The sequence below is a fragment of the Austrofundulus limnaeus genome, unplaced genomic scaffold (genome assembly GCF_001266775.1).
Source record: "Austrofundulus limnaeus strain Quisiro unplaced genomic scaffold, Austrofundulus_limnaeus-1.0 Scaffold147, whole genome shotgun sequence".
Taxonomy (NCBI): Eukaryota; Metazoa; Chordata; class Actinopteri; order Cyprinodontiformes; family Rivulidae; genus Austrofundulus; species Austrofundulus limnaeus.
In genome coordinates, this window is record NW_013952549.1 from 677724 (window position 1) to 689429 (window position 11706).

General features: G+C 36.5%; 3 protein-coding genes across 4 annotated transcripts in view; 1 reads left to right on the top strand and 2 right to left on the bottom strand.

Moving 5' to 3' along the window:
• Positions 1–355: 355 nt before the first annotated feature.
• On the bottom strand, positions 356–1798 carry rxylt1 (ribitol xylosyltransferase 1; the record flags this gene model as incomplete). Its single annotated transcript, XM_014016553.1, is given in 3 exon segments — positions 356–458; positions 868–1050; positions 1199–1798. Coding segments are annotated over 3 exon segments (434 nt in total), but the record flags the coding sequence as incomplete, so codon positions are not given.
• A 799-nt stretch (positions 1799–2597) lies between these two features.
• zgc:112052 (protein C19orf12 homolog) lies at positions 2598–5830 on the bottom strand. 2 transcript variants are annotated; one of them, XM_014016555.1, is made up of 3 exons: positions 5815–5830; positions 3721–3881; positions 2598–3645 (listed from the first exon to the last, which is right to left on the bottom strand). In XM_014016555.1, the coding sequence occupies exons 2-3, from the start codon at positions 3878–3880 to the stop codon at positions 3380–3382; spliced, it is 426 nt and encodes a 141-aa protein (XP_013872009.1). In that variant the 5' UTR covers position 3881; positions 5815–5830; the 3' UTR covers positions 2598–3379. The 2 variants fall into 2 exon arrangements, with proteins under 2 accessions (XP_013872009.1, XP_013872008.1); XM_014016554.1 differs by lacking the exon at positions 5815–5830 and adding an exon at positions 4724–4809.
• A 371-nt stretch (positions 5831–6201) lies between these two features.
• uri1 (URI1 prefoldin like chaperone) overlaps positions 6202–11706 on the top strand; it is a 10404-nt gene continuing 4899 nt past the window's right edge. Inside the window, exons 1-4 of the mRNA XM_014016556.1 lie at positions 6202–6561; positions 8587–8621; positions 11049–11127; positions 11273–11408. Of these exons, the coding sequence (XP_013872010.1) occupies positions 6508–6561; positions 8587–8621; positions 11049–11127; positions 11273–11408 (304 nt within the window). The 5' untranslated portion in view covers positions 6202–6507. The remainder of the gene's footprint in view (positions 6562–8586; positions 8622–11048; positions 11128–11272; positions 11409–11706) is intronic.

Below are 11706 nucleotides of genomic sequence, written 5' to 3' on the forward strand. Positions count from 1 at the left end.
ACACTTCCTGATATCTGAGGCAGGAAACATAGCCTTATATGGTGTTTTTGGGGTGGTAATTATGCTAATCTCCTCTCGCGTGGACGAGCAGCTGGATATGAACAGGTGTAATTTACGCAGCTCATTTTCACACTTTTCCTGAAGATAGAAGAGTTTGTTGAATCTGACGTGACATGTTCGTACGAACCCTTCATACGAACAAAAGTAAGAGAAATTTAGGATAAGAATACGAACATGTTCTTGCATGAGGCCCATTGTGTTTATTTATTTATTCTAATCTTTTCCATACAATTTAAATTAGTTTGTCACTAGGACAAATTATTGCAAAATTAATTTTCTGTCTTTTACTTTTTACCTGAATTCAATTTTTCCTGACTGCAGCTCTCCCTCCCTCCACTGTGCTACTTTGTCAGTTGGATTAAGAGGTCCTTCCAGAATATGTTCCCAAAGGTAAAGCCCTGAGGAGAAAGAAAAGTTCAATAAAATCTGATAACAAATGCAAACATTAATATGACACAAAATATCAATGCACTAAATTATAACTGGGGACTTTTGTCTTGATATAGCAACTTAATCACTGATTTCTGTCCATAATCACTCATTTCTGTCCACCACACTGAAACATAGAGCAACATTCATTTTCTTTACCATCTGCTGACACTGTAATTACTGATTTTACAACCGCTACATTTATCAGATTTCACTGATTTAAGTTTTGTTTTTTAAGTTTGTTTCGAAGTTCAGAAGCTATAAAATATTAATGAGCACAATAAACATGTTCAGAATGAAATGAACACAAGAAATGTTATTTTTGAAGACAAAACTGTGAATCAGTCAATCAGTTATTTCACTCTTACAAGGACTTACCGATGGCAGCTTTCCCCCATATTTGGACGTTGTATCGTTTAGGTTTTTTCTTGTTAATTCTAGCCATGTGCTCTTTAAAGGCCTGTCTTTTCTTGTTTAAAGCGGAGTTGTATTCCACCTCCTCATCCTCCCACGGATTCCACTCATCAGCAACAAATGGAGCACCGCCATCTCTGACACCACCTGCAACCACAACGCGGTTTCCACTGAACTCACTTGAACACTTTTTTTAATTACAATTTCCCATTGAAACGTTTTTTAAAGTGGTTCAATCCATCGGATGCATAGTTACCAGTGAGTCTAAATCTTAATTTGTGTTAAGTGAAATTACCTTGCGGTGCTCCGGGTTCCTTCTTCACCACCCTGTGAACGCGAGAGATTACTTTGTTGCTAAAGAAAACATTATATGCAGCATAAAGAGAAAAAGCAACGTATGCAAAAATAATGAGAAGAAATAGTTTTCTCTTCGGTATTTTCATTTTTTTCTTCGATTATCTCAGGTTACCATTGTGTGGCTATTCTCCGTACATTTTGTGCGAGGACCCTTGTTTACACCAGAAGGACCACTAGATACAGTTGGCTTAAGATATGCCTGTCTTAAATATATATTTTAGCTTGTTTCGCAGAGTTAAAAAAGCAACCTTTTACAATTTAATTCATTATATATTATTATTTTTAAAACTCATGAGTAATTAAGGGAGGAAAAATATTTCCAGACATTTTATGGGAACTGAAAAAAGCTGTTTCTATGACGGCAGGAAATTGTGGGACACACAGGGTCGTGTCTGTCACAAGCTGTGGGTTAGAGGCGTTTCTTATTTGGGGCAAATAATCATGTTTATTATTCACCTCTCTCAAACTAACGTTCCTCTCTATCAAGAATGAGAACATCCTCATCTCTGAAAAAGTGACCGCTGGCCTGTAAATGAGTGAAAACTGCAGAGTTCTGGCCATTAGATGTAGCTCGTCTGTGTTGGGACATTCTTTTGAACAGTGGCTGCTTTGTTTCCCCGATGTATAACTGGTCGCAGTCCTCCTGGCACTTAACAGCATATACAATATTGCTCTGTTTGTGCCGGGGCACCGGATCTTTGGGGTGAACCAGCCTTTGCCATAATGTGTTTTGGGGTTTGAAAGCCACTGGGACATCATGTTTAGAAAATAAACGTCTCAGTTTCTCCGAAACACCTGCAACATACGGAATAACCACTGGTTTGGGTCTGAGTTTGAGGTCTTCATTTTCACCTGAAGGTTGCATGGAATCCTGTCTGTGTTTCCTGTCTGCTTTCAGGAAAGCCCAGTCAGGATAACCACACTGCTCCAGGGCCTGTCGTGTGTGTGATTTCTCTTTCTCCCTGGCTCCTGGGTGAGTATCACTCACATGGAGGCAGGGCTTAAAAGCCTGAATTTTGCCTGAAACTCTCAGACTGAAGAAGTCTCTTGGAGGAGAGACGAAACGTTTCATTAGAGAAGAACCCGTCCAGAAGACCTATACAATTTTTTTCTTTTTTTACCTGGATTACTGAGATGCATCAGGACAAGACTGACGTTCATGTTACATTTGGAAAGCTTATGAATATATACAGTAATGTTAATTTTAAATAGATGCAAAAGCTGAAAAAAATTGGTCATCTTTCTGGAAAGCTTAATTTTCAAGGTCGCCTAATTGTAATATAAATCATTTTCATGAACATTTAAGTRTGTTGTAGCAAGGACAGTAAATATTGAAGTCAGATTTTTTTCACATTTATTGATTTGTTTTCTAAACATGCTTATGGTTTACATGTCTAGCTCCTGTCCACACAAACCTTATGTTTCTTGACTTCTCGGGCTGCCTTTAACCACAGGTTTTGGAACTCAAGACGTCCTCTTAAGAAAGCAGTGATGAAAGAAAAGCATCATCCTACCTGGTGACTTGTGCTGCTCCTAAGGAGTAAAGTTTTGAGTCACTATCTTTAAAGTTATTAGATTATAAAAATCAGTACCTAAGAGGAATTTGCACATGGAGTGAAATATTAAACTTGAGCAGTTTAAAAATAAAAGAAATTGATACATTTGTGCATTATGATTTGCACAAAAGCCCACCAAAAGAAAAAAAAGACATTTAAATCCACATTGTTTTACTGAAATAATCCAATATGCAGTAAATTAACTCGCACAACAATGCAGTAAAATGTTTGTATCAATATGCAAACATTAAAAAATAGCTCATTAAGTCCATAGTTGTCCTTATATAAATGTGTATCAGTGCTATTACTGTCATAATAAATAATTTTCTACTAAGAAGTGCACTTTCTTAAATAACAAATACACACTTTGTATTTTTTCCCCTTTTAAAGTGCTAAAATGTTGTTGTTTTTTTACCACTGCCACCTGTAAGAATTGTGATGGCACTGTTGTTTTTGTAAAGCATGATTGCACTTTCTTCCGTTATACAGAAATAGTCATCTCCAAGGCACCATCTCATTGATTGAAAGTCTCAAGTCAAGGTTGTTAAAGTTTTTAACTGAGATTAATCCACGTAGTGCACCTCAGCCTGGAGCTCTTTGCTGATATACCCAATAAGAGCAGCTGTGAGCTGTTGCTTCATTGTGGCATTGCCCATCACCAGAGCAGTAAGCTGAGCCAGGTCAGTCCACTGAATGTCTCCCAGGATGACCACGAGATCATCGTAAAGTTTCTGCTGTTGCTGAGGGCTGAGCTCCATTATGATCTGAGGCAAAGGTTTGAACTGTCCACTGGTCAGCCAGCAGCCAAGGAGGCCTCCCACTGCTCCACCTGGGTAGGAAGAAGGTTTTAAACTTGTAGAAAAACAAGTGGGATGGATCATCCACAAGCTTATTTTTTACTTACCAACTGCAATACCAAGAGGACCTCCAATCAAGCCTCCAGCAAAGGCAAGACCCCCAGCGGCTGCTGCTCCTTTCCCAGAACCTTTCACCGTGGACTTTATCTGCTGGTTGGCCGATAACTCACAACACAGCTTCATGACATCATCAATCCGATGACTCATCCTGTGGATCACAGAGTTTGACACAACAGAGTTCAACAAGTTCTTGTGACTAAAGTTGTTATTTTTAGTGGAACACTGACAATAAATACAATACAATGTCAGGATCACAGTTACCTGTTACCTGACCAAGATTTATAGCATGTACTGTGACTGAACACCATAAACTAAATACAATTTCTAAATTTGTAACACAAAATAATAATAATAAAAATAATAATAAATAAATAAAATAAAAAAGTCAAAGTGTTTTGCCGTTACTGTTCGTTTGTTGTTGCTTTTTTTAATACCAATTATGGTTTAAATCACCATATATACATGCATACAATAACATAGTAATATGTATCTTAACAATTATAACGTAATATTTACAATAAAGCTTATATTTTCTTTCAACACAACCTTACTTTTGTAGTAAAACAGTAAATTGTTTCTTTGCTTCTAGAACAAAACACAAACAATACGGGCTTAATATATTTTGGCATATGAAAAAAGTATTTAAAAAATAATTATCTAAGTTGTTATATTCTTACAATAATTTCCAACAGCTTAACATACACACTGAAATAATACGGTAGACACGTTTCACGTTTATTTTATTACAACTACAGCTTACAGCAGTTTATTCTGACACTGACATTCAGAGCATAATCTGAAGCATAATCTGCAAATTAAACTATTACCTGGTTGATTTGTTTATTTTTCACATTTAGCTTCTCTTGTCTCATACGACAGGTTGCGTCAGAAAGCATCATGAATCAAAAGCTAACCTGCTTTCTTTGCAGTGAAATGTTTAACTTAAAAAAAACAAACAGTTTAATTGAAATGTAGTAAACATTTATCTACCTTACAGTGAAGTTTAATCCTCAGATATTATTATTTTTTTATTGTTAATAAAACGCGGTTTCAACTCTCCTCCGCCTGGTCATGACTTTTCATCTTTATATGGTTGTCTTGTCGCAATGCATGATGGGTAAAGTTCCTGTGCTGCGTTCATGAAAATTTGACAAGTTTTGCCACAAGTGTTTTGAGACGCATTTGAGGTCAACTTACAAATGTTTAAATTTACGTTAAATCGGCTTGTTTTATTTACAGCTCAGCCCAATTGTTAGGGAGGATTTAAACTTAACTTAGGCATATTTCTTTGTCGATTTCTAAGAAAAATAAATGTTTTAATTTTATCTTTATTTTCTGATACTCTTTCTAAATTTCAATGTGTTGACACAAAAAGCAACCATTAGCTGTCTATATTTTAGTACAATTAAAATCCACCTTTGATGTCGTTAACAAATTGAACAGATAAACAGAATAAGTTTATGATGCAAAAAACACAATCAGGAAACTGGATGAAGAAACATGTTAGTAGGCCTACTGCTCACTGTCTGACAAGGCACTTTTAATTATGAAAAAATGTCTGTGACTATCGAAGGCAACAAAATAATTAAAAAAATGGTACGTTTTAGATATAGTGGGTGGTTTTTTTATATTTATCTATTTATTATTCTTGACATGTGTTCATTTAATTTTGAAAATGCCTAAAGACCTACAAAATAAAACCTCGTTTTACTTGCATGTTGTTTTCAACACGAAGTTGTTATTTCCGACGGTATTGAAAGCACCAAAATAGACACGAAAGTTTATTTGAACCATTGATTTGACTTGAACCACAAATCGTAGCACAAACACGATAGTGGTAAAAGATGACTATTGAATAAATCGCTCATTTTAATTATTTTTAAATTGTGTCAAAAAACTATTGTAGCCTAATGGAAAGTTTGACTTGCTTTTCGTTAAAAGTCGCCTCTTTTTTTCTTAGAACTAGCACTCTCAGTAAGTGTAACCCTGCGAAGCTGTGATAAATAATCATGTTACTGAATTTTAACTCTTATGTCTCGCTAAATTAAGATTGTTTACATTTCTGCAAGCGATTTTATTACCCAAGGTACACCGGGAGACTGGAGAAGAAGCAGCGACGTCAAGTTTTGCTGTTTAAGTTGTTCAAAGGAAGTTGTAACTGAGTTTTCAAAGTAAAAGCAACGAAGACAAAAATGATGAAAACTTTCGTATAAAATTGTACAAATATAGACAGTTCCAAATTTATCAAACTCGCATTTTATAGAGTTGTTTTTTTACATATAAAATTAATATGTGGTTTTATTGGCGATGTATAGTTACGTTTTTACACGAATGTTTTTAGGTCTTCAGTTGTCTTATCCATAGATATTATAATAGGACTATAATAGGAATCTATGGTCTGTCTTATCAGCCTTAATTTTCTTTTACTTTGAAAATTCAAACCGGATGTTTGGTTGATCCTCCTGCCTGCTCAGTGTTCGGGGTGCATGGCGCAGCTAAAGTGACGGGGAGAATCATTAGCTAACCTTCGGGGATCTTGAAAACGGTGGATATTTTGTTTTCTGGGGATCATGCAGAAACCCTGAAATGAGACCACCTCCGGACGTGTGGACCACCATCATCGCTTCATTGATGAAAACGTGCAGAACGGATCCCAGGAACAGCTGCTGTTGTTGGATTCATAAACATTTCTTTAGGACTCACAACAACCCCTGAGCTTTGTTTTGTGTGTCACGAAACGCTCAAATTAGACCCGTTTTGCACGCGGTTCAATAATGGCTGAGGAAGGCACAGTGAATTTAGGGAGGCTTCGAGAGGCACACCAAAAGGTAATTTTGGATTTGTTGACACGAAAGAGTTTTGCTTTCAGGAGGCGGAACCCGTGGTGTTAGCCGAGCCGAGCCGAGCCACGCGGTCTCGTTGAACTACGAGTGGCTCGTGCTAAAGCGTTTCCTGCTTTTAGTTTTCTGTTTGTTTTTTTTTTTTCAATCAGTTTTCCAGAAGCTTCCTCCTTCGCGCAGCCAGTCACGTGCTCAGGTTTCCTTTAAACGGAAGCGGGGAGGTGTGTTTGGTTGGTAAACTAAGTTCCTTTGCATCCACCCCACGTGTTTACAGCTGTCATTTCTTACTTTTTGGATAAAAATAAGCTCCAGGTTTTCAGAAAATAATGGCTTCACTTCATTGACAGTAACTGTGAATGAACCAAAAGTGCACGCCCCTTTTGCACGCGACTCAGGAAGTCGGTTTAACTGTGTTTGCTGCACTTTAAATAAAACTACAAGTTATTAAATCAAATAATCATGCAACATTATTAAGTGTTGGATTCTAAAGATGCAGATGTTTTGATCCTAGCTCATATTCTGTCCTCAGATTGACTTCATGTTTATATATTATTATATTTCATAGTTAACTTCTCAGTATTGCTTCTGGTATTTAAAGAGGTCATCACTGTAAACTATGAAATCAAACCTGCGATAAGTAACCCTGAACCATATCAAAGAGTGCTGTTAAAGGGATAACTCCCAATAGTTTTCAAGGTATGTTGCTGTGCAGTTCTGAAATGTGGGTACTCACTCAATGTAAACAAAGCACTTTGCTAAATCTGCCAGACAACACTGGAGTCACATGTTTGAGCTACGCTAGCCGAAGCAGGTAAACAAATATGGTAGAACTGGACACACAGAATCTCAGATTTAAAAAAAAAAAAACTTGTAAGACATGTCAAGAATAGAATACTGCAGATCAAGCAAGGTGGTGGAGCACCATAAAACACAGCTCTGCTATCAAAAGAATCAGCTTTTACTAAAACTCTAGACTTGAGTTTTCTATTTACAGTTAGCATAGCTTGTCTTTTTATCAGCATACCTTAAATAAGACTGTAAATACGTACCAATATCTATTAGGGGTGTAAGAAAATATCAATACACTGAAATATCGCGATATTTCATTTCCCAATACTGTATCGATATTCTAAAGCCCTGTATCGATTTTTTTTATTAAGGTTTAAAACGTCAACTTTCCTGCCAGCCGTTCATTTTTATGTTGTAGTTCAGCCTCTGACCACTAGTTGGCAGCAGTGAACCTCTTGAGGTAGAGACTATTGTTAAGTGTTGGGTGACCATATTGTAAATTAATATTAAAAACTAAAAGCTGCAAAAAATATATTTTAAAACTGTTTATTGTCAAATWTAGTCTAATAATTGAAAACATGGATGAAATATGAAACAAATAAAATAAAACACATACAAAGCAGAACACAGCCAAATGTATCAAAAGTATTTCTATGTAATATTAGAATTTTCTGAGACAATGAATTTTGGTTTTTCTTTTTTTTTTTTTCCTTGTAAGAGGTTTGTATTTAACAGAGTTTTTGGACAAAAAAAATCGTAATATATCGCCTTGTTTACAGTATCGTAATATATCGGGATATATCGTATCGTGACCCCTCTGTCATGATATGTATCGTATCGCCAAGTTCTTGCCAATACACAGCCCTAATACCCATGTCAAAATTGTGAGACTTCTCCATCCTAAAGGACTCTTSTCTGGACGTCATCGTTGTCAACAGATTGTCAGTCACTTTGGCTGCTTCTGTAGCTCATCAAACACATGGATGTCCACAGGCTCTCAAATTGTGCTTATAGGTTTTTGATTTAAGGGCACATTAACTAAGAGAATCAAATTTAGCATATTTTTGTTTCTGTATTTTTTTTAAACTAATCTTAACATTKCAGTGAGTACCTCCAACCTGTTTGTCTCCATTGGGAAATAAATTTGTGTGTTATCTGTAGAAGCTCCTGTAACTTGTGTTGTTTAATTCTAAAGCCAAACTCAAATTGTTTGTCCTAAAACAGGTGGTGACAGACTGCGAGAGTCGGATTCAACACTGGTAAGCATTGTTTAGAAAAATAAATGCATTTGATCAAGCGTCACAGTACTTTGATACAGTATCTGCTTCGTTATGTTTACTAACCTTGTAAAGTYAGAACAGATTGAGCATTTGAAGAATGTGTCATCATTACAACCTTGAAAAACAAGCAGCAGGCAAATAATTACATGAATAACTTGTCAGTGTAAGTATTCGTCCAAAAGTAGCTTGCAGAGTCGTAATGATGAAGTTAAAGCTCAGAGTATTTTAGGATTTTATTTTGCTCTTATGGGATGTTACTACTGCTACTTTTAGTTTATAATAGGTTTAGTTTACCTTTGAAAAATGCTCATTTGCCTGATTTTTAAAAAATTTTTTTTTTTGCACAATTGTCACAGCACCATTTCTTTAAAGTGGATTGGATTGCACTTAGAATATTTTTCTTTTAACTCTACCTAGTCTCTTCTTGTCTTAACAAGAGTTCCTTACTCTTCATTTTGCTGCCTGCTGAGAGCCGTTTCAAACTTGGGGAGCTTTTCAGAACAGGTGTACTGAGATTATAGATTACACACAGGTGGGTTTAATTGTGCTAATTATGTGACTTTTGAAGGTAATTTGCTGTAATTAGGGTCTTACAGCAAAAGAGGTAATGCCTTTTAAAAGACTGCTTTTCAATTTTTAATATTACAAAAAAGACATTATTTTATTCTGTCAGTTTGGATTATTTGTATAGATATGTCACATTAAACATGGAGCAAAGAGCATTTGGTCAATGCGCGAGCCATGGCCATGTTTTATGCCATAAATAATAATTCAGGATCAGCACACGTGTGAGCTTCTGTTAGGGAGTACAGCACATTGTGGTGCAAAAACAGTGAAAAGCTGTTTCTCAACCACCATTTGGAGCCAATTTTGCACAAAAAAAGCCTTTCAACTGAAATATCTCCTGATTCTTTCCCATTCCATCGTTTCACTGAAACATTTTGAGAGAAACAAAGAAACGAGATGGAAATGTGGACCTAATTAATGGTGTTTACTGTTGGGTGCAGTTTACATGTTCTCCCCGTTAGCAAATAAGTTTTCTCCATTTTTTTTTCTGATTTCCTCTGGAAATGGATCGATAGAGGTTTTATTTTGAAATGAATTGACATTTAAAGATRGCAGAGCTGTTTGCTCACAGATTACGTGGAAACACCGATGTGTTTCGGAGCATTACAAAGTGCCGCTTTGCTTCAGTAAATACACTTCCATMAACTGTAACAAGTTCCCTTCGGTTTACAGTTCATCACAGATTACATAGCAGAGAGTTAAAGTTTCAGGTTAAAAAAGCAGCTCAGATTTACATGAACAGACTGCATTCATTTATAGAGTCAAATTCTAAATGACATTCAGATAAATTGCATTTTTAACTCTGTTGTTTCTGCTTCATAAAATAGCTGCAAATAATTGAAATAAAAATGTATTTTTTGGCACTTATAGAAGAAATGCAACATTATTTTATTTAAAGTTCCTCATAAATGAAAGTTTGCTTTGTAGGTAAACAGTATCATTAGATTCTCGTTCCAATTTGTTGGTCAGTTGAACACCTGGGTATCAGAAATTATTGTTATTGTTATTATTATTATTATTTACTTTCATTTACCCAGGAAAATCCAATTGCTTTAGCAAGGGAGCCCTGAGCCAGAAGGCAAACTAACGTGCACGTGTTTGATCTGTGGGAGGAAACCAGAGTACCCGGTAGGGTTGGGCAAAATCGTATCATGTGCAATTAATCGTCAGAAAAACCGTCAACAATTAATATTTGCCACCTTGCAGTTACTGCAGTTAGTGCCACATGATGATATATTTTTGTCTGCAATATATCAAATGTGCATGTGAGCTTGTGACATGTTGAGTTACTAAAGATCTGCTGCCACTCCATATGGAGTTAACTTCTAACCTGTTAGTTAGACTGATGTAAGCATATTTTAGAACACAGGGTGACTGGTTTAGAGTAAAAAACATACAAAGGYTCTTGTCATGTATTAATCATTATTGGCTAAATCCCTCAATTAATTGTGAATAATTTATTTTGGCAATATTCCTCAACCCCAGTACACAGAAAAACCCACACAAACACAGGAGAACATGTAGACTGAAAGACCCCTGGTCTGAACCGTGTGAGGGGTCGGTGCTGACCACTGAACCAACGTGTTGCTCAGTTCTTCCTCTCAGATTTCTCACAATTTTTGTTTTTGTTTGAATAAAAAAAAAAGTGATACTATAAGAGATACTTTTTATTAATTTCCCACTAATAAACAGTCACTTCTACTTGGTGTGTTTTTCTGCTTCTCATTGTACCCATTTTGACCTTCCTTCAAGTGTTTTAATTAAAAAAGCCCATCTGGGTGGAGGTATCGTTAACTCAAACCATAAAACATTTATTTGACTATTTAATCATTTTCACAGGAAAAAGGTGTCTGATGACTACAAAGCCCTAAACGATCGCCTGGAAACTCTTCCAGATCAACTGTCTTATGACATCATGGTGAGTGTTGACCTTAAAAACTATCTGCACCACTTTTTATTTTTTTTGCTCAACTTTCATGCTGACTTTYTTCCACCTGGTTAATTTGACCCACTTTTTTGTTCTTTTTTATTTTTCCCATTTTCACCCTCTGTTCCACGAGCAGGTGCCATTCGGCCCTTTGGCCTTCATGCCCGGGAAGCTGGTGCACACCAACGAGTTGACGGTGCTGCTGGGCGACAACTGGTTCGCTAAGTGCTCCGCCAAGCAGGCTCGAAACCTCATCGATCACAGGATGAACTGTGAGTGCCGCTTCCTGTCGTCTCTGAACTGATTTCATCGCATCGCTTTTAAAGGGGCAATATCATGTAAAATCAACTTTTTTGAGTTTTATATCATGTTATAATGTTATACTCTCATAAAAAACATGCCCAAAGCCTCGTTCTGACTCATTCATGCATGTTTGAGAAATCCTGCAGCGTTTTTAGGAAGCCATGCTGAGGAGCAAAACGAACAGGAACGCCTCTGGGTTGTGTCCTTTTGGGACAATCTCCTCCTCTGGGATGTGCCTTTAAGCCAAGCTTCCTCATGGCAGAGCAT